At 40.8% G+C, this 20,630-nt stretch overlaps 2 protein-coding genes across 10 annotated transcripts in view; one reads left to right on the top strand and one right to left on the bottom strand.

Annotated features, from left to right (window-relative positions):
- LOC147013164 (uncharacterized) overlaps positions 1-10,926 on the top strand; it is a 121,710-nt gene extending 110,784 nt beyond the window's left edge. Inside the window, exon 3 of the transcript XR_015051216.1 lies at positions 10,772-10,926. The gene's annotated coding sequence lies outside the window, so the exon portion shown is untranslated. The remainder of the gene's footprint in view (positions 1-10,771) is intronic.
- A 703-nt stretch (positions 10,927-11,629) lies between these two features.
- The window catches only part of LOC147013166 (AMP deaminase 3-like), a 76,955-nt gene continuing 67,954 nt past the window's right edge, over positions 11,630-20,630 (bottom strand). For all 9 annotated transcript variants that reach the window (XM_085854785.1, XM_085854790.1, XM_085854784.1 and 6 more), the window contains 6 exons: positions 17,107-17,227; positions 15,625-15,785; positions 14,300-14,420; positions 13,944-14,117; positions 12,494-12,604; positions 11,630-12,223 (listed from right to left, as the gene is read on the bottom strand). In XM_085854785.1, the coding sequence (XP_085710911.1) occupies positions 12,077-12,223; positions 12,494-12,604; positions 13,944-14,117; positions 14,300-14,420; positions 15,625-15,785; positions 17,107-17,227 (835 nt within the window). In that variant the 3' untranslated portion in view covers positions 11,630-12,076. The remainder of the gene's footprint in view (positions 12,224-12,493; positions 12,605-13,943; positions 14,118-14,299; positions 14,421-15,624; positions 15,786-17,106; positions 17,228-20,630) is intronic.

Here is a 20,630-nt window from a genome sequence, read left to right on the forward strand (position 1 = left end):
CAAGAATGTCGCTCGTAACAAGCGGATGTCCACGGATTCGAGCCCCCAGCTCGAATGCCCCACGTGGCAAAATGGTGCGCCGTACTCTTTCTTCTCAAGGCACCGCGTGCGCATGCCCTCCTCAGCGCGTTCTGGCCCCGTGCTATGTCGACGGCACAAGACCGTTAGATCGACGTTTGGTTTCAGCTGATTTCTCTCAAGGTCCAGCATACATATCCAGGCTTGGCCTGTTCACCAGACAAGGCTGAATAGAGGTGCCGGGCTCCGCAGGCGGATTGACAAACGTGTTGAGGACCTTCTCATGAAAGTCGGTCAGCCTCTTGTCGTTTCTCCTGCCTCCTTCACGAAGCAGATTACAGACAGACACTCGTCGTTTCTCTGTTGCCTTCCCTGCCTTTTTTTCGGCTCTTTCCTCACTAAAAACAGATACAGCTGTCCCGTGTATAGCTGCTCGGCGCTCACCCTTTCACCACAGTTTCTTCTTCGATCGCTCTCTGCAAGCCACTCAAAGCCGACTGCCATTTCTCTCACCGTAGAATCACCTCTCTCTCTCTCTCTCTCTCTCTCTCTCTCTCTCTCTCTCTCTCTCTCTCTCTCTCTCTCTCTCTCTCTCTCTCTCTCTCTCTCTCTCTCTCTCTCTCTCTCTCTCTCTCTCTCTCTCTCTCTCTCTCTCTCTCTCTCTCTCTCTCTCTCTCTCTCTCTCTCTCTCTCTCTCTCTCTCTCTCTCTCTCTCTCTCTCTCTCTCTCTCTCTCTCTCTCTCTCTCTCTCTCTCTCTCTCTCTCTCTCTCTCTCTCTCTCTCTCTCTCTCTCTTTCCTTTTCTTCCCTTGCCTCTCAAAGCCGACTGTCGTTTCTCTCACGGCAGAATCACCTCCGTCCTCTCAGTTTCTTACCACTTTTTTTCCTTTCCTTCTCGCCTCGAAACCGACTATTTCCCCAAACTGAACCATTCCACGAGGTCTTCGTTCGCTCTCCGCGAGCCACTGGCTCTTCCCCCCTTATGAAGCCGACAAACTCCTCCCCTTAGCTCCACCTCCCTCTTCAGGCCACTCAGCCGACTGGGCGGGGCCTATCGTCCAGAGAGGTGAAGGAAGAAGAGGGAGCTCTCGATCCACCACCACCGCACAAACAATAAACAGCCTCTTACATCTCCCGACACACAGGTAACGTCCATTTTACCGAACAACCTAGCTAAACATGCATTTAATGGGGGATCTGAGCTAATCCTATACTTGGTAACCCACTAAGGGCCATTTCCGTAACACTACCCCCACCTTTCTCCCGAGCCTCCATCTGGGGCAACCCACGGCAATGGCCCTGTCTAACGTACAGCACAGATCTCCCATTTACTCTAACCCACAACATGGGAAGCACTTAACTCCAAAAACCAAAGTGTCACAGTAACATTGGCATGTCCCTATCCTAGTGTGTCGGGTCTCCAATCTAACAAACAAATTCACACTCTATGCACACTACTCAACGTTCTAATTATGGATTTGAACGGGAGGGCATTCAATTTTACTTTTGACACCAATATTTGCATCGGAGCAGAACATTCAAAGTTCTTTCACGTGTTCGCTCCTTCATGCCCCCTCCCGGCAGTATCGTCCATTCACCCCTGAGGGTTTCCTCACTTCGTGGCCTTATTGGCCTCTCACCAGGTGAGTTCAGTCGGCCCAGTGGCCTAATCTCACAAAGAGTTCTTCGGCCCACTGAGCCCACAAAGTGGCATGAATCTTCGGCCGCAATGGCCCACAAAAGAACTTTGGTCTCAATGGCCCACAAAAATGCTTCGGCCCATATGGCCTACTCACAAGCAGCAGCAGGCAACAAGCCTTGTGGTTGGCTTCAAAACAGCTGTTTTGAAGACCTGGAAGGTACGTTTCCCCTTGTGTCCAGAGCTGGCCATTAACAATAACTTCATATGAAAGGAAAAACACAAAAACGATCTGCTGTTTTTGTGCTCTCTCCGCCCTTGCACCCTAAGCCTCACCAGAGGAGATGGCATTGCATCTGGGTCCGTTTGTTACTTTGTGAAATAATTTTGCCAAGTATATTGGTCTGTCGTGTTTGTCTGTCTGTTGTCACAATTTCTGTCCACAGTTTTCAACCAATCGTTCTGAATTTTTTTTTGTGTATGTCAGTTAGCTGCCAAGAACAGCAACACACGTTTTTGGTCAGGATCCAAATCCGGAAAGTAGAATTTTTATACACCTGTTTAAAACAGAGGTGTAAACTGTATTTATTTGTTTTGATAAAGGAAATGGAATTGTATTTAAAAGGTCGGAGGACGTGATTAGATGGCTTGAGTAAGTGAGTTGGTTATATTGCAGAATGTTGCTGTTTTTGGTGAGAGAGATCGGTTAAACATTATTTTTCCGAGATATTTCAGTTCCATTGACCATGAAAGAAATGGATTCTCATCAGGTTAATTAAACGGTGTTAGCATTTGGTATTTTTTAAACTGTTTGGAGAAATTTTGTCACCATGCTGTCAAGCTTTTGATCCCAAATGGACGCTCTGCGGTCAAAGTGTGGTCTGCAGCTCGGCAACTCGAATGACGCCATGCCGACAACAACGGCGTGGAACTCTCATCATGGGGGGGTTTGCAGAGCTGAGAGCCCGATAAAGACTTCCAAAAGAATCAGCCTGTGAGGACAATGATAGCCATGCTACTCTTGTTTAATTATTCCTGTGAATTAATGTAAGAATGTGCAACCTAGCTTCGAATTATTTTGGGAATCTATTTTGTGAATAATAATAACCCAGAACACCAGTGTGTTTTGCACACACCGAGCAACAGCACACCAATGTGCTTTGACCTGTGTTGTAATGATGATTTTCACACCTTTTTACCGGATCGGTTGTCAAATACATAAACATGGAGGTTGTGTATGGTAACTGTGTTAATTACTTTCGGACTAAGCTCATGTAAAAAAAGGAACTCGGTGAGAACGAACCATCATGTTTCTTTTGTTTTGCCTGATATAAACTTTTGTTTTGAGATTACAAATTGAGAAACCTTTCATCATAAGTCTCATAATCCTAATTTAAATGTATTTGGGTCTTCAAGTGACAGAGTAATGATTGGTTATATCACAGTAAGGTTATTAATATATTGTCAATCACTGTACCTATTGACCTTGTTAATCTGTTAATTGAGGATAGGGAAAAGTTACTGAGAATTGAATCAAGATAATATATTAAGTTAAGGTACTTACATGATATTGAAAGAGGGTATGCATTATTGAATCGATCGACAGATTGGTCAACATTACATATTAGGAATCATAAGTTAACTGCATGGCAAAATCAAATTATGAGGGAAAGCAGCATGGTATTTACATAACCATAATGCAGAATAACTGGAAGAGTGGCGAGACCAACAGCAATCATTAAATCAATTAATGGAATTAGGAATTGTACCCATGTACTGTCACTGTATTGCTCTCACTGATTAGGAGCTGGTACTGACCTGACTGTAATTTAGATAAAATGCCTCTACAATTTGTAGAAAGAGAAACAAAAGGATAAAAGAATTATATTATTGAAAAGAGTGCAATGATGCTACAAGCCAATTTAAATATTACCTGTGTTATCTGTCTTCTGTTTAATTGGACAGGCTGTTAGCATGATTTTACAGCGTGAGTCAATCTGTCTGTTTATAGCGCTGTCTAACAGGTGTGTGATTTTGATTAAGTGGTACTTATTGTATGTTTACTTAAGTAAGTTGAGGTATTTCTAACACTGACTTGACCATCTTTCATCAGTATGGAAGTGCTAAGTTAGCTGGAAATAAATAAAAAAATAAATGATGGCAGTTGCTCTGGAACTACTTGTGAATGAAACTGTGAATTGCTTAGCAGATATGAATGTTAAAATGGTAACTGTGCAAAATTGACTTGAAAGAAGTAGCTTTCATAATTTTTGGACAGATGATGGAATATTTTTGGTGAAAATAATTATTGATTGCAAATTGGAACCCTGATAAAGACTGTTGCCCTTTCTCCATGGAAATAGCAAATGAGATGAATGTTTTGAGTGTACATACAACTGAGATTTCTGTATATTGTAGCATGTCGTTTGGATGTGGAAAAAATAATAAGGAAAGGGATAAAATATTGATATAACATATAATGCAAGTTGAATGCTTCTGTAAGAACCTTTGTCAGTCTTGTTGGAATACACGAGCCCATGACGGTTATGGATTGGCATGTTTAATCGATGCTTAACCTTGATTTTGTTTGTTTCGGAGTGTTGAGAGCAGTTGAACTATGCAATGTACAATTTCGTCTAATGTAGCATTGGAAGAACTTCCACCGAAAGATTGGACGATGGGGAGAACCCAGATTTGGGTGATTGGGCATTCAACACGTGATCATGAAACTACCCCCTTCCTGAGGAGACAAGATGAGCATTGTGGTGAAAAGGAAAAAGAAAAACCCACTGAAGAGGTTGGACAAGCCAAACCACAGCAAGGCAAAGTCTTAACGTCGCCGTTGCGTGGTGTCAGGCAGGCCAGGCAAGCCTGAAGGAATGTCCTCAGCCACACTCACAAATTGCTGCTCTGCAAATACATCGTGAACTTGCCGTGATTGCTTCAATGCACGACGAAGGCCCTGAAGGTCCACACGGCGAATCATCTGCAACATGTGTTCAATGGTGCGGGTGGGGCTCGTGCAGCCATCGCGGCTGCATCTAATGTGCACAGCTCACTTGGTGAATCAAACCTGATTGCACAAACTGCTGCTAAGAGGCCCCAAACTGTGCTGGGGCTGGATCTCTGGGTCACCTCTCGAGTCCTTTTCGTCTCCTTCAACCCAGTGTCTGGCCCAAGCTCGTACCTGCCAAGATATACCTTCTCTGCAGCTCAATGAGTGCCTCGACTGTGTTTCCCATTGGGTTCTGCTCTATCTACACCCTGACCTGCTCATCTTCTGACTTTGGGTAGCATGTCTTCGATTTGTGACACATGCTGATGAACAGGCCATTAATTAAATGGAAACACAATCACTCACCTGGCTGGGACACTATTGAAATGGTCGTTATCCAGCATTCTTCTGATATGAGCACTCACTGCCATTGTTGATTGAACTTGTGGAACGGATATCTTTTCTCCTCCACGAACGGGGAATGGTGATCATGTGTAATATTATTATTCAAATTTTCCTAATAAGGAAAAAGGGGGGAATTGTGGGAGAAAATAATTATATTAATGTACTCTCAATTGTAATTGTTGCTCGTGCTTTATAAATTTAATTTTTACGCGAAAAGTGTAATTGGCTGTCAGTTATGCTTCCCTTTTCCCAAGAGTCTTTTGGCCTAAATGTTGATAAAAGGAATGTCTTGCTATGGAACAAAGTGACCTGGTTGATAACGCCAACTTTTGCCATGATTATGTCATTCGCTTTTCACCTAGTACACGTATTGCAGTTGGAGTTATTTTGCCTAATACTTATCAGCCCCCTCCACTCCCACAAAAGCATATAAATACTAGGAAATGTAATCTAAAGGTGCTGTCACACCTTGACGATTTAGCCAGCAATGGCAACGTATAAAAATGTATGTAAAACGTTGGCGTACGCTGAAATTTTGATGTTTTTTTTTTTTTTAAGTTTTGGTCGTATTCATAACATGTTGGTCGTATGCATAACATATTAGTAACGGGCATAGAAAGTTTTGTTGTCTTATAGATAACTTATACCAACGAATGCTTAGCCTGTTGTCGGCGTTCACAACCAATGCCCAACGATAGTTTAACTTACGCATAGCGCGCTGCACGTATCGCCGACAAACTCGTGGCGTAGCCTGTTAAAAACCTGCCGCATACCGATTTAAATCATAACCGCCTGAGAATTGGAAGTATCAACCACGCAGTCACACCTTGACGATTTAGCCAGCGTATGCCAACCTATGAAAAATGTGCCTAAAACGCTGGCACACGTCGAATATGGTATGGGTAAGTTGTGTATACGTTAAGAGCACGCTGAAAAACGATGAAGTACGTTGTCGTATTTCATGGTACGTTTAGTATGTCGAAAAATTTCAAGCATGCTGAAAATTTTACGACGTACTCGCCGTATGGCTCACACATTCCGCGACGCTGGGAATAAGTTGTAGGCACGATATGTGATCGTTGACACACGTCGACACAAGTTCCTTGTAAGTTACTCATAAGTCGAAACACGTCGAGGTAATGTTTAGCATACCCGAAACTTATTTTCTCCGTCAAGGCACATTTTTTCTTTTTTTCTCCTTGGATCCGTGAACGCACGTGACGAAATATCTGAAGTTGTTGTGGTTATTTTTTTTTATTATTACTATTTTTTCGTCTATCACGAATTTTAAAATATATTCGGACATTTGCTTTTAAGTTTCGACGTCGACGTGACAATATCCTCAAACAGAAAATATTCACAGAGGAGGAACTAAGAATAAGACATGAGCAAACTGAAGAGGCAATCGGACGTGACGTAACGGCACATGACGAAATATCGGAAGTTATTGTTGTTTTTTTTTTTGTTGTTTTTTTTAAACGCTGCCAATACGCCATTATACGGTAGCTGTAAATTAGAAACACGTTCAGTAAGTTCTGTGGTCGTCCGGAAGACGTCAATCAAATACAAAAAAATCAATCAAAATGCGTTGGAGGTACGTTACACATAGGTTCAAAGCACGTTACTCGTAGGTTAGAAATAAGTTTCTGGTACGCTAATCATTACCTCGATGTGTTTCGACTTATGAGTAACTTACAAGTAGCGTGTGTCAATGATCGCATAACGTGCCTACAACTTATGGCCAGCGTAGCGGAACGTGTGAGTCATACGCTGGCATACGTCGTAAAATTTCAAACATGCTAAAATTTGAGGACAACCGCAAAGTACAACGATGAAAGCCAGCGTACTACGACGTATGGCAGCGTTTTTGCCCAATTTTGCATACGTCAGGCATACATTGGCTAAATCGTCAAGGTGTGGCAGGGCCTTGAGTTTAGTGAAAATCATTGTGGATGTATACCATCCCAGTGGCTTGGACTCCATCATACTATGTTAATAAAATTATCTGATGTAATGTACTTTCCGTTGTCGACAGTGAATTAATTGTGGCTTTCTTTTGAGAAGCAGAATTTACATCGAGTCAGTTAAAACGTTAACTACAAAATTCTACAACATTAGCCTTTCCTAAGTATGAGTCCCAGGATGACATTTTCCTTTCACTTGTTCATGTACAGTAGCTAGGAAAGTCCGTGGAGACATGATGGAAACTCCAGGACATAAAGGGTTCTCTGTCAGTGAAGAAGATGCTGTAGCATGCATTCCCGAGAGTTTATATATGCTACTGAGACTGATCGTCGGTGGTCAGGCATCCCTTGAAGATGATAGCCCTGGGAACAATGAAGAACATGTCCAGAGTAGAGTTCTGAGTGTGGCACAAGATCTTGTCTACTGCGTCAGGTGGCAAAAAATGGACTCCAAAACATGTTGGTCTTGCAAGTACTCTTCATCAAGCTACGCGGTCAAAAGACCGAGTACGATTGTTCAAAAAGGCAGGGCATTACCTGAGTTACGAACAGGTGTTGCAAGTAGACACTTCCTTGGCTGAGAGCTCTCTCTCAAATCATTGGACAAAGCAACTGGTGCCATCATTCCACCAAACATTGAGGCAAATAAATTCATCCACTACACCTGTGATAACATTGACATCCTTGATGAAACACTTGATGGAAAGAATACCTTCCATGCAACTCAAATGGCAGCATGGCAACGAGGCCAAACAACTGATTCTTCTCTTAAAAATCTTGAGCTGTCCACAAGACATACTTTGATTGTGCCAACTGGCCTGGAGGAGCTGCATCCTGTCAGTATAACTAGTGGATAAAGAAATTGTAGTTGCCGGGGGATTTAGAGAGGAACTCGAGGTTTAAGTCATCAAAAGGTACAACTGATTTGACAGCTCTGAAATCCACACATGAGGAAGCAGACACAAGATTGGTGCTGCATGCCGTCCACAGCCAGTTTAATACAGTTGTTGTGTCTTCCTGGGACACTGATGTTCTCCTGCTTCTGGTATCCCACTTTCGACGAATGCAATGCGAGCATCTCTGGATGATGTTGGGCACATCTAAGAAACGGCGGTATATACCCATTGATGCAGTTTTCAACAAACTACCACGAGGCTCAGCAGCATCCTTGCTAGCATATCACGCATCGACTGGGTGTGACACCACCTCCTACATCGCGAATCACACCAAACTATTTATCATGGAAGGTCTTCGAAGAGCACCATGAATTGCTGAAGAACTTGGGCATTGGTGAACTCACAGAGAAAACCATCAAATCTTCAGAAACCTTTGTCTGCAGAATATACAATGTGCACACAACAGACTGTTGATGCAGCATGGCATTTATTGTTCTCCAAGATAGGGAAACCAGAAGCCATGGCCCCAACAAGTGATGTGCTCCATTTCCATTTGATGAGAGTACACTATCAAGCGATGATATGGAGAAATTCCCACTACCCACATCTGAGCTCCCTGCGCCCTCTGAAATGGGATGGCGACTTGGGGAATCAGGACTGCAACCCACACTGTTGGCATTGAGTCCCATTCCAGACAGTTGCCTCGAGATGGTAGCCTGTGCATGTCGGAAACAATGCAAGACTCGACGCTGCACATGCCGGAATTCATGCCAGCAACACATTGATGATCAGACTCCTTGCATGAATACAATGTGATTTGCCTTAAAGATGTTTGGCATTCCTGAAAACTGTTTATGCTGACTGAAATTTGTTCACATAGCAGCATGACAGAACTTTGTTTAGTTTTTATGATTGCAGATCAGCAACTTTAACTTCTACATTTTATTAATAAGCATCGGTAACCATGTAAACATTAATTAAAAATGCTTCAAATATGTCTTAATCATTTTTCTTGACCCTCAAAATGTAGGTCTCGACATCTCATTTGTCAGGTTTGCTTGCATAGTAACAAAGTTACAGCAGAAAATAGATTTTTTGGTAATGGTAGCATAGCAAATTAGCAGTAGCTAAGCAAATTAGCATAACTAGTGCATGGCCGTACGTGCATAGCCGTACATATAAAGAAAACTTTCAAACCGCGTGCCAGAAACAACAACTACACAGGCCATTCCTTCGCTCTCGCGTGCCCGTACGTGCGTGGCCGTACGTGCAAAAAAAACAAACTTTCAAACAACCACACAGGCCGTTCCTTCGCTCTCGTAAATGACGACTGGATTGGGGCATTGTGTTTATCTATAAATGCGCATAAGAAATCGAGAAATTATTAGAATACAGTAAGTCATCACTATCCAGAAGTAGTGCGTGCCCGTACGGAATGTTCACATCATTCCACGAATTATCGCTTTCATTGAAGTAACAACTGCTGTGATACTTACACACACAGAGTTAATTCAAATCCAAATTTAAATCAAGTTTACCTCCCTGTCTTTGCAAGCCATGACATTCGCTGCCATTGACCATTGCCACTCCTATGCCATGGTGAGGCGACAGGGTAGGATTTCTGGGAGACCTGAAAGTACAGTGTCATTAGGTATTCCATGTTCGAATTGTTTTAGTTTGAAAATAGTTTAAAAAAATAGTATGCAAAGCATACCACCAAATTGAGATGTATTTCGTTGGCAAGCATGTTGAGTTGAGCTGAGTTCCTTAACACTTCCAAAGGCCAAACCGTTTTGACACTTGGAAACAAAAAAAGTTGTGCACTTTTTTTGATAAATTATTTTCGGAACAATTTTTCTTCAAGAAATAAATAATAAAAAAATGTTTCGATATACATTGTACACACCTTTATCTCGTTAGCACCTCTTCATAAACAACATTGCTGAGGAAACTGCGCTTCTTCTTTGTTTCCTCGTCCAGGGTAAGAATGCGGAGGCTGCTGGATCTGCCAACGTTATGATAAATTATTAGTTTTAATGACAAATTATTCAATTAGCGCCAACGTATTTTGCCTTTTCGCAAGGAAAAACACAACGAGAAGAGAAGAGAAAAAACCCGTAATGGCGAATGCAGCTGAGGTTCTCTTACCCATCGGCCACGCCTACGCAGAAACGTGTCCTGTCATTGGTTGGTAAATAAATGGCCATAACTTGGGAAGCAAATAAAAATAAATGGCCGCAGCAACGTGTCCTGTCATTGGTTGGTAAATAAATGGCCATGACTTGGGAAGCACTTGTCCGATTAATATCAAACCTTGAAAAGGCACACCTCAGATCCCCAGTGATATACCTGGCAAGTTTCAATGAGATCGGACCAGTGGTTGTTGAGAAACAGCGGTCACACACACACACACACACACACACACACACACACACACACACACACACACACACACACACACACACACACACACACACACACACACACACACACTGCTGGAATTATAGATAGATAATAGATTTTTGGCATGTTATAAATTTTATTAGCCTGTTGCTTTGATCTATTGCTCAAGGGACATTTCTAAGATGCATACATGTTAACAATGTGCATTTATTTAAATGGTATAGTAGTGCCTGTCCCAAGAAAGTGCCCAAAATTGTCAATTTGGCAGCCATTTTGTTTATGCTAATTAGATGGTCAAAAACTCAAAATTCAGCTTGGGAATAGGGCTAGTCGAATTCAGCATACCTTAATTATGTTAAAAAGTCGTGTTCCCAACTTTTACTAAAAACTGCTTCTGGGATGCACATTTCTCAGAAATACGTCGAGTCTATCCTGTATTTGTGCACCTCCAGGAGATGCTGTTATAACTAAGACGGTGTGAAGGTGTCTTCTTGCTTCGTTCTCCCATGTCAGACAAGGTGAACCAGACGAGACAGTGGGTGTTTCAAGCATGTCATTGTCGACACCGCCCTTCAACAGCACGCTCTTCCACAGATCCCCCCTACCCCCCACATTGCCCTGGGGAAGAGGAAGAAGCTTCACCGTCTGCTCAGGTGCATTTAGTGACCATCACGCTTGCATTGCATCCACAATAAATGAATTTCTTTGGTCCAATATGAAAAACCAAAACATGTGTACACAAGCTTCTGTATTGTAATACATATTTATCACAACAAAACACAAGGCTTTTAGAAAAACAACCTGTTGTCACAGCACATGTTTTCAAACAGAACCCATTTCTATAAATAAAACAGTTACTTATGATGTCATACATTCTCATCATTCTTCCACTTTCAGCTTCGTCTCCTTTCAAATGCAGCAAATAGCAGTGGGTAACATGATTGATTTGGGTGTAGTTGTGCCACTGATGTAGTAGGTTAGAGCAGGAATTTGTCATTTGTTCAGGGTGCCAGCAATAGCACGCCTACTCTTCGTGAAAGACACCGTGGGATCATCAACATCCACAAACTGAAGCAGATGAGAAGCCCAGTTTAGCATCCATCCAAGGGATGGCACACACTGATGAATTGCCCTGCTTGCGAAACCCGGGATGACAGTTGATAGCTGGGCCGACATTTGAACTCCACATGCAGCAATTTATTTAAATGTTATTCGGTGTTAGGAAAGGACCCACAGAACGTTGCCTCTCACTTAAAGGTCAGACATACATTCCCTATTACCAAATTTCCTGAAGGAAATGTGTGTGTCCATGTTGTCTGAAACAAAGTTGATCGGTGTATACTGTTCCACATGCCATGTACCACATGTGGGTCAGGTCAAAATCAGATGTGTGTTATTCCAATGCCAGGGTCTTTGGCCAACAGTTAATACCGTAAATGTCGTCTGCCAACGGGTGAAGGTAGAAGAAAGTGGATAAGAGCACAGGGGGCTGTGAGAAGCTTTGGTAAAGTCTGTCGATGCACATCGCTCGTCTTGTATGGAAATAAGTTGTACACCAAGACAGCTTCTCCGTTCAATATATTAACCTTAAATCTTCACAAAGTCATTACATCAGACTAAAAGCAAAATTCACACGCAAATTAAAAATTTAAGTAAAACCATAAGTTTGACGAATACAAAACAATTGCCAATTCAAACCGCAATTGATCTTCACCCTCTGATGGAACTCTTTCCAGGTAACGTCCCAAGAGTGAATTCTAATTTGCCGTCTCCAACACATGAAGCTCGTGGGAGAGAGTTTCATATCGGTAAGCAACGCGAATCGGAGCCACGTTGCTAAGGTTCAGTTCATTGCCAATGATTCCTTCCTTCTGATACCTCAATCCGAGGTACAGCTGCTTTTCCTGCCACACGGAAAATATGTTTGAAAATCAAAAGGCTTATTTCTAAGGATAGCCATCTTAATGTCTCCTCTAAAAGACGCGTACTTTACAAGAACAATGGAAAGAGACGGGAGGTCGAAGCTGGATCATTTTCCTGACCGTGAAATAGAATGCACTTTAGGAACTCGAAAGACAAGCATACTAGCATAGAATGAGTTTCAGTAGTGATCTATGAGGGGTTATACCAATCTAAACTATAGCCTCGGTGCTCGTTAACATATGCACCATTACCTTGTGCGAGAGGCCACTCTGGCGCACACTGTTACTGGCGATCTCGCACAAGTCGCATGGCGTTAGCTTCCAGAAATGAGATGCCATCGCATACTCTTCCAACAATGGGTCCTGGAAAATCATCTCATACACATCAGGGAAACTTGACAGTCATGGCGATAGGAATTAGAATAAAATCAATTCATAAGGAAAGTCGCAACTTTATCACACCAACAGCAACTTTGATGCAAGACTTGCAATGTGTCATGTCCACCATTACATTAAAATCTATATAATTTGAAATCAATTCCAGGTTTTTGTTGTTTTTTAAACCTGTGCATGCAGAAATGTTACACGAAATACAAACTGCACTTCTCTTTTATTTATTATTATTATTTTTTTTTTAATCAGTGTGACGCACTAACACAATCACATATAGGCAAGGTCACCGGAAGTGAGACATTCTAGATCCTCGTGGTTATGTAATTACAGCAATTGCAAGATGTAAAATGTTAAAATCTAGACAAATGTAAAAGCAACAACAACAAGGGGATAGAAGAAATTGGTGCAAATCTATGGTAAAACAAAGTGGAGAAACTTGTGTCCATTCATTGTGGTTTTGCAACACCACAAGGCAAAATATCCCTGTAACTTAGGCCAAATTGGAGGGGGGTGGGAGGATTACAGAGACCTTCAGCCTCTGGTGGAGACAGTTGATTCATATCGCCAAGTGTGCAAAATGTTTATCAAAAGCCTTATCAACATCTCAAAACATTTTCCTGACTTATCTCGAAAGTACTCATCTCATCTGAAAGGACCATGGAACAAGGCCTGGCGTGACCACCCTTGACTTTGATCTCCACATTCCCAAGTCTATGAGGAAAGCCAATCAGGTGCTTGGCTCAGTCAGCAATCCCTTTAGGGAGATCAATATTACAAGTTTCATTTTTCTTTACAAATCAGTACTAAGCCAGCATCTGTAATGTCAAAGTCTGGTTTGGATCCTGTGTCTGTTAAAAGCAGATCCAGTTTTCGGAGGGGGTACACCAGAAAACAACAAGGATGAACCTTGACGCTCCCTCTCATGAGCTGTCAAAAGGAATAACTCGTGAAAAATTTTCATGTCATAATTACAAGCAAGCATTGATCAACAAAACAAATTCAACATGCAGCAAAATTTGGCAGGTGGTGAAATGACGGGCCGTTGGAAGATTATTACGCTGGATGGATCAATCTTGTGGTTGGCCAAACCAAATTTCACCGCACTGCATGTAAATTAATCATTCACACCAGATATGAAATTTTGTTTGCCATATTGTAGATTATGAGGTGCTAAAAGGTTCATGAAGTATTGAAACTAAAGTTTGGATGTCACAGAACGTCATATTCATCTATATGTTAGCCTGTTCACATCAAACATCAAATCGAGTCGGAGAGGGGCAAGACGAAAATGCAGAATTGAAGAACTTACGTTGGTCGTATGGAAGATCAGCGGGTCGTCTGTGGACAACGAGACCACCAATCCCTTTTGGAAGAACTCATAAAAAGGATTGTGATCATACTCCACAAAGAGACTGTTGTTGCTGATGGGGGACATAGCGATGGGTATTTGTGCAAGGTAGTACAGATATTGAACCACAGGATTCTGTTGGTAGAATAAAGAGGAAAACATAGCAATCATCTCACTGTCTGATGAAGTTTGTTCCCAACAAATACATTTTCATTTGACATATACTTGGTTTTATCTTCAAAAATAAATAAATGAATAAATAACAGCTCTCCAGAATGACCATCAGTAGACGGGAACAGGAATCACATATGCCAAACCTTGGTGAGGTTGATGCCATGTGAGATATTATCAGACGTGAGGAAGGCATCCAACAAGTGAGTGAAATGTCCAGCCTCACCAGAGTGCGGTCTCAAAACAAACGTGTTCATGTCCTGTTTCCTAGCAAGAGGTTCAACAAATAAAAGAAAATTACGAAGGATTTCAAAATAAATAAATAATAATGTTCCTTTGTCAATTAGAGGTGACATTTATTGAACAGGTATATTAAAATTAATTTGCCAAAAGACTGCATGATCAGGGCTGGAAAGATGGACTGGAGGTATGTATACACACCTCTGAGCTGACTCGCCTGGGTTTGAATCTTGACCCAGCTATAAACTCTCATCCTGGTGTTTTGAAGGCAGAAGGAGGCATTAATATGTGTCGTCCCTCAGATGGACATAAAACTGAGCATTCCATATTGTTGGATTAGTTGGTGGATGTTAAAGAGTCGACGAGCCATCACCAGCACCCAAAACAAACAAATTCCTGCTCTAACCTACTTAGTCCAACATCAGGCCAGCCCAGCGCATTCGTGAAAGATTTGGGACAAAAATTTCCTCGGTCAACCCTATGAGGTGGGTATAATTATGGCCATTAAAGATTCATTATCATCAGCTGTGTAATCAATAAATGCACAACACGATTCTGAACATTGCTGGTGAAATATCTCCAATTACAATCACTTCCATCATCTTATCAATTCCCATCTCACAAAGAAGAATATATATATATATATATATATATATATATATATATATATATATATATATATATATATATATATATATATATATATATATATATGATTACAGACACAAATTAAACATCATCATTCTCCAAATGGAAATGGTACACAAGGTCCTCATTTCAGCTGCAGACAAAAAGCCTCCTCGAAGCTCATTAAAGATGGAAAAGATTGAAGTTGCATCATCTGAACTGACAGGTGATGAGAGATGAGACTCTACACTGAATGGTGCAATGCATTTTTCTTTAGCACTTCCTGTTGGCCAGTCTGTTGCTGCCCATAGCTCACATGGCCAGTCATCCATCCATCCATTGGGACCATACTCTGTGCAGAGCGTCGGTGCTACCGAAGCAGTCTCCTTAGTTATTGGGCACAATCCTGGATGGGTTTCCACTCCAACACAGATACTAGCAAACTGGTATTCATTTTGCTGACCTTAGAAGGATGACAGGCTGAGTCAACCCCACCTGGTATCAATTCAATGGCTGAGCAGGATTTGAACTCAGGACCTTTGGATCCCAAGCCCACCATCCTAACCATTAAGCTAGTCAGCACCAGACATACAGTCATACATACCTCCTCCAGTAGTTGATGACTGCCATATTGGCATACATATAGTAGATGTAGTATGAGTAAGGAGGATCTTCCTTATTTCGCCACATTTCAGGAGGAGGGGCTTCTGCCAGAAACACTTTCTCTTCCGGCGATTCATCAGCAACGCTGTCGAAGCCAGTCACCTGCCACACAAGGCAAGTTATTTGATTTTCATTTTGCAAGTTTACTGCATTTATACAAAATAACAAGTATCTCCATTTACACTGGGTTTATTTATTTATTTAATTTTTTTTAAACACGATTTCACTCAAACACGGTCAATTAATTGTGACCATTTTTCTGTATACATGATCTACATTCACTTGTGATATGTGATGGTTTATGGTCAGGTGATGACTTGATGGAACAGACGTGTCATTTCACTCCCTTACCGCCAACCCGCAATCAGTCGACTAGTCAGCTACCATCGTGTAAACATCACGCGGTCCTCTTGTCCATACCCGCTTATTATTGCCCTCAATAAGTGTTAAGATTTATAAACCATGAGTGCAAACAGGAAAGCCAGTGAAAGGAGCTCAAAAAGTGATGTAACGTGGCAGAAAAAGAAGCATTAACTTCAGTATGGAAAGTGGAGATCCCAAACAAGCTGGATAAGGGTACAGGTTCATCATCTGTGGCAAGAAGTTTCGGCCTTAATGAGTAGACTGTGAAATTAGAGCAAGTGATGCTGCCAGACTCTTTATTACTGAGTCATTTGCAAGAAAAAATGATGAAGTGCTGCATTTTGAGGTGTTGCATAACCCACTTCTAATATATTTTCACCTTTACTCTATCTAGTATTAAATAATGATGGTTTTGAGTGTATAGGATGTGATTGGATGAATATGGGAGGTGACGCAGTGACTACACAGTTGTCTCAAGTCAACTGTTCTACCAGTGTCACACTTATTGAGGCATCATCAGGACCAGTGCAGACCGAGGCCTGCAAAGGCCGAAGGCCTCCGGTGCCTTGGGTAATCCAAAACGGAAGGAAGGCAACTTCCCGTAATCGCAAATTAAATATCAATCATCACCATCACCCTTCGCTCTTACTGCAAACTAGTAAGGCGTCATTCTTATATGTATTTCCACTTGCAAGCATCTGCAATCAATAAGCGAAGCCACACCTACCATCATTGACGAGAGATATGATTAGTATTGAAGCTCATGAAACAAAACATCCAAAACAATAAATCGATATCAAAATAATCCTGTTAAGCAATAGTCGTATGTTCGGAAGAACAGTCTTCAAAACAAATTTCAACAAACCAGGAGTAAAAATACAACGAATGAAAAAAGTAAATATGATTTAAAGATGTTTTTGATTGAGAGTGATGATTTCTCAGAGATTAAAATAACAAAGATATTGTTCTTCTCAAAAAGCCTCTGCAGTATGAGTATGACCTGTTTTGTTTCATCATTTGTACAAGTCATTTCACTGTGATGGGCAAGATATCCTCTTACATATTTCAGGAGGAGATGTAGATTTCGATGAGTGCAATCTGCAGGATTTATTGTGGCCTCCAGAATTGGTCTGAAAAAATTCTCCAACAAAGACCCAAAACTATGCAGGTTTCTATCCTGGCTGCAAAGAAGCAAAGAAAAACGGTATTAAAATAATAATAATAATAATAATAATAATAATAATAATAATAATAACTAGAGGGGGAGCACTCGGTAGAGTGCAAAACCTCCGCCGCCAATACTGCTGAGTCACTGAAGTGAACCTGATATCCTATTCATTGTAGATCAAAATGGATCAGACTCCACTGAACCACAATTAAATAAACTAAACCAGATCGACGCGCATGTAGAAATGCCAAAAAATAAAATCGAAATTATTTTGAAAAAAAAAGGTGCAAAATTTCTGTTTTTTTTTTCTCTGACAAATTTTTTTGGGGGGGTTGTAAATCACTTAAAACGTAGAAATGCAAAAAAAAAAAATTCAAATATTTTTTCAAATAAAATCGATATTTTTTTGAAAAAAGTTGCAAAATTTTGTTTTTTGTCAAACAAATTTTTTTGGGGGTTGGAAATCACTTAAAACATGTAGAAATGCAAAAACCAAAATTCAAATATTTTTTTCAAAATGGCCGCCATAGCGGCCATATTAGACTTTGGACCAAGTCCAAAATGTAATGGCATGATCCTTGGACCATACCTAATCCACCCACCAAGTTTCGTCGAAATCCGTTGGAGTTTTTCCGTAATACTGTTCACAAACAAACAGGGGTGAAAACAGTAACCTCCGTCCATCTTCGATAGCGGAGGTTAACTCGAGAGGGAGCACTCGGGAGAGTGCAAAACCTCCGCCGCCAATACTGCTGGGTCACTCAAGTGAACCTTATATCTTTTTCATTAAATATGATGTCAACAGTGCTGAGTTATAGTTCTTTTCTCCATTTTTTGGGGGGGGTGGAAATCACTTAAAACATGTTAAAATGCAAAAAAAAAACGAAATTTTGTTGAAAAAAAGTTGCAAAAATTTTTTTTCTAAAAATTTTTTTTGGGGGGGGTTGGAAATCACTTAAAACATGTAGAAATGCAAAAAAAAATTAACATTTTTTGGGGGGGTTGGAAATCACTTAAAACATGTAGAAATGCAAAAAAAATTAACATTTTTTGGGGGGGGTTGGAAATCACTTAAAACATGTAGAAATGCAAAAAAAAATTTTGGGGGGGGGGGGGATTGGAAATCACTTAAAACGTAAAAATGCAAAAAAAAAAAATTTTTCTCAAACAATTTTTTTGGGGGGGGGGTTGGAAATCACTTAAAACATGGAGAAATGCAAAAAAAAATTTTTTTTTCTCTAACAACTTTTTTTTGGGGGGGGAACAAGTCCAAAATTTAATGGCATGATCCTTGGACCATACCTAACCCCCCCCCCCCACCAAGTTTCGTCGAAATCCGTCGAGGAGTTTTTTTCCGTAATACTGTTCACAAACAAACAAACAAACAAATAAACCAATGTCACCCTGCGGGTGACCCGTATCTTGCCAAAAGGTGACCACGTGTGACTTCTTTCAGGTCACACTGAGGTGAACAGAGCTGCTATCCACCAGGAGCGACTCCTTGAGGAATATCTGTCGACGAGAGATTCCGATGAGAATCGTTCTACAGAGTAACCATGAAAAATATGCGTTTGCCTCATAATGTCACAAAATGACGTCATAATATCTCAAGCTTGACATATCTAGAAAGCACTCATCGAGGTGTTCAATTTGAGGTACTACACAATATGGTTCCTAAAACTTGAAAATTTGACCTTGGGGTCAAAATTGTTTGACCTTTGGCGCTAACTATGAAGGTCAAGGCCAATCGCCACCAAAAATTAATCAGCTGAGCGCCAGACCATGAACTATATTCCCATGAAGTTTGAAGACGATCCGATCAAAATTACTCAAAAAATAAGGGTTTCGTCGACTCCCCTGATTTGTGACAAAGTGACCTTGACCTTTGACCTTGACCTTCAAAATTTTATGTGCTGAAAGGGACTTCTATAGGCCTCTGATATGCGAAGTTACAAAAATTTCCAATGATAACTGTGCTCTGCAGAGTGATTTATACGTGATTACAGACCAAAAAAAAACAACAAAGAAACAAAAAAAACATATGAAGGTCAAGGCCAATCGCCATCAAAAATTAATCAGCTGAGCGCCAGACCATGAACTATATTCCCATGAAGTTTGAAGACGATCCGATCAAAATTACTCAAAAAATAAGGGTTTCGTCGACTCCCCTGATTTGTGACAAAGTGACCTTGACCTTTGACCTTGACCTTCAAAATTTTGTGCACTGAAAGGGACCTCTATAGGCCTCTGATAGGCGAAGTTACAAAAATTTCCGATGATAACTGTGCTCTGCAGAATTTTTTATACGTGATTACAGACAAACAAAAAAAAACAAAAAACATACAAGCTGACTAACATATCTTGCAAAAACTTCGTTTTGGCAAGATAACAAACAGAAAGGGGTGAAAACAGTAACCTCGTCCATCCATCTTCGAAGATGGCGGAGGTTAACAAACTAAAGGGGGAGCACTCGAGAGAGTGCAAAACCTCCGCCGCCAATACTGCTGGGTCACTCAAGTGAACCTTATATCTTATTCATCAAATATGATGTCAACAGTGCTGACAGAGATATAGTTTTCTCCAACATTTATTTTGGGGAGGGGGGGGTTGGAAATCACTTAAAACATGTAATAAATGCAAAAAAAAAATCGAAATTTTGTTGAAAAAAAAGTTGCAAATTTTTTTTTCTCAAACAATTTTTTTTGGGGGGGTGGAAATCACATAAGACATGTAGAAATGCAAAAAAAAAAATTTTTTTTCTCTAACAATTTTTTTTTGGGGGGGAGGGTAACAATTTTTTTGGGGGGGGGTTGGAAATCACTTAAAACATGTAGAACTGCAAAAAAAAATTTCTTTATTTTTTTTTGGGGGGGGTAACAATTTTTGGGGGGGTTGGAAATCACTTAAAACATGCAGAAATGCAAAAAAAATTCTCTTCATTTTTTTTGGGGGGGGTAACAATTTTTTTGGGGGGGGTTGGAAATCACTTAAAACATGTAGAAATGCAAAAAAAAAATTCTCTATTTTTTGGGGGGGGGTAAAAAATTTTTTGGGGAGGGTTGGAAATCACTTAAAACATGTAGAAATGCAAAAAAAAATTCTCTAACAATTTTTTTTTGGGGGGGGGGGACCAAGTCCAAAATTTAATGCCATGATCCTTGGACCATACCTAAACCCCCCACCAAGTTTCGTCGAAATCCGTCGAGGAGTTTTTCCGTAATACTGTTCACAAACAAACAAACAAACAAACAGAAAGGGGTGAAAACAGTAACCTCCATCCATCTTCGAAGATGGCGGAGGTTAATAATAGATCTTTCATATGCTGCACAAGGCTGCAGAGTAGCATCATTGGCTGATAGTGCAGCTGTGCCACAGGTGCAGTGCCCCCTGCAGGTTAGGGCAGGAATATGTAATTT

This window comes from Eptatretus burgeri, chromosome 14 (genome assembly GCF_056783735.1).
Source record: "Eptatretus burgeri isolate ZD-2024b chromosome 14, Ebu_testis_v1, whole genome shotgun sequence".
NCBI classification, from domain to species: Eukaryota; Metazoa; Chordata; class Myxini; order Myxiniformes; family Myxinidae; genus Eptatretus; species Eptatretus burgeri.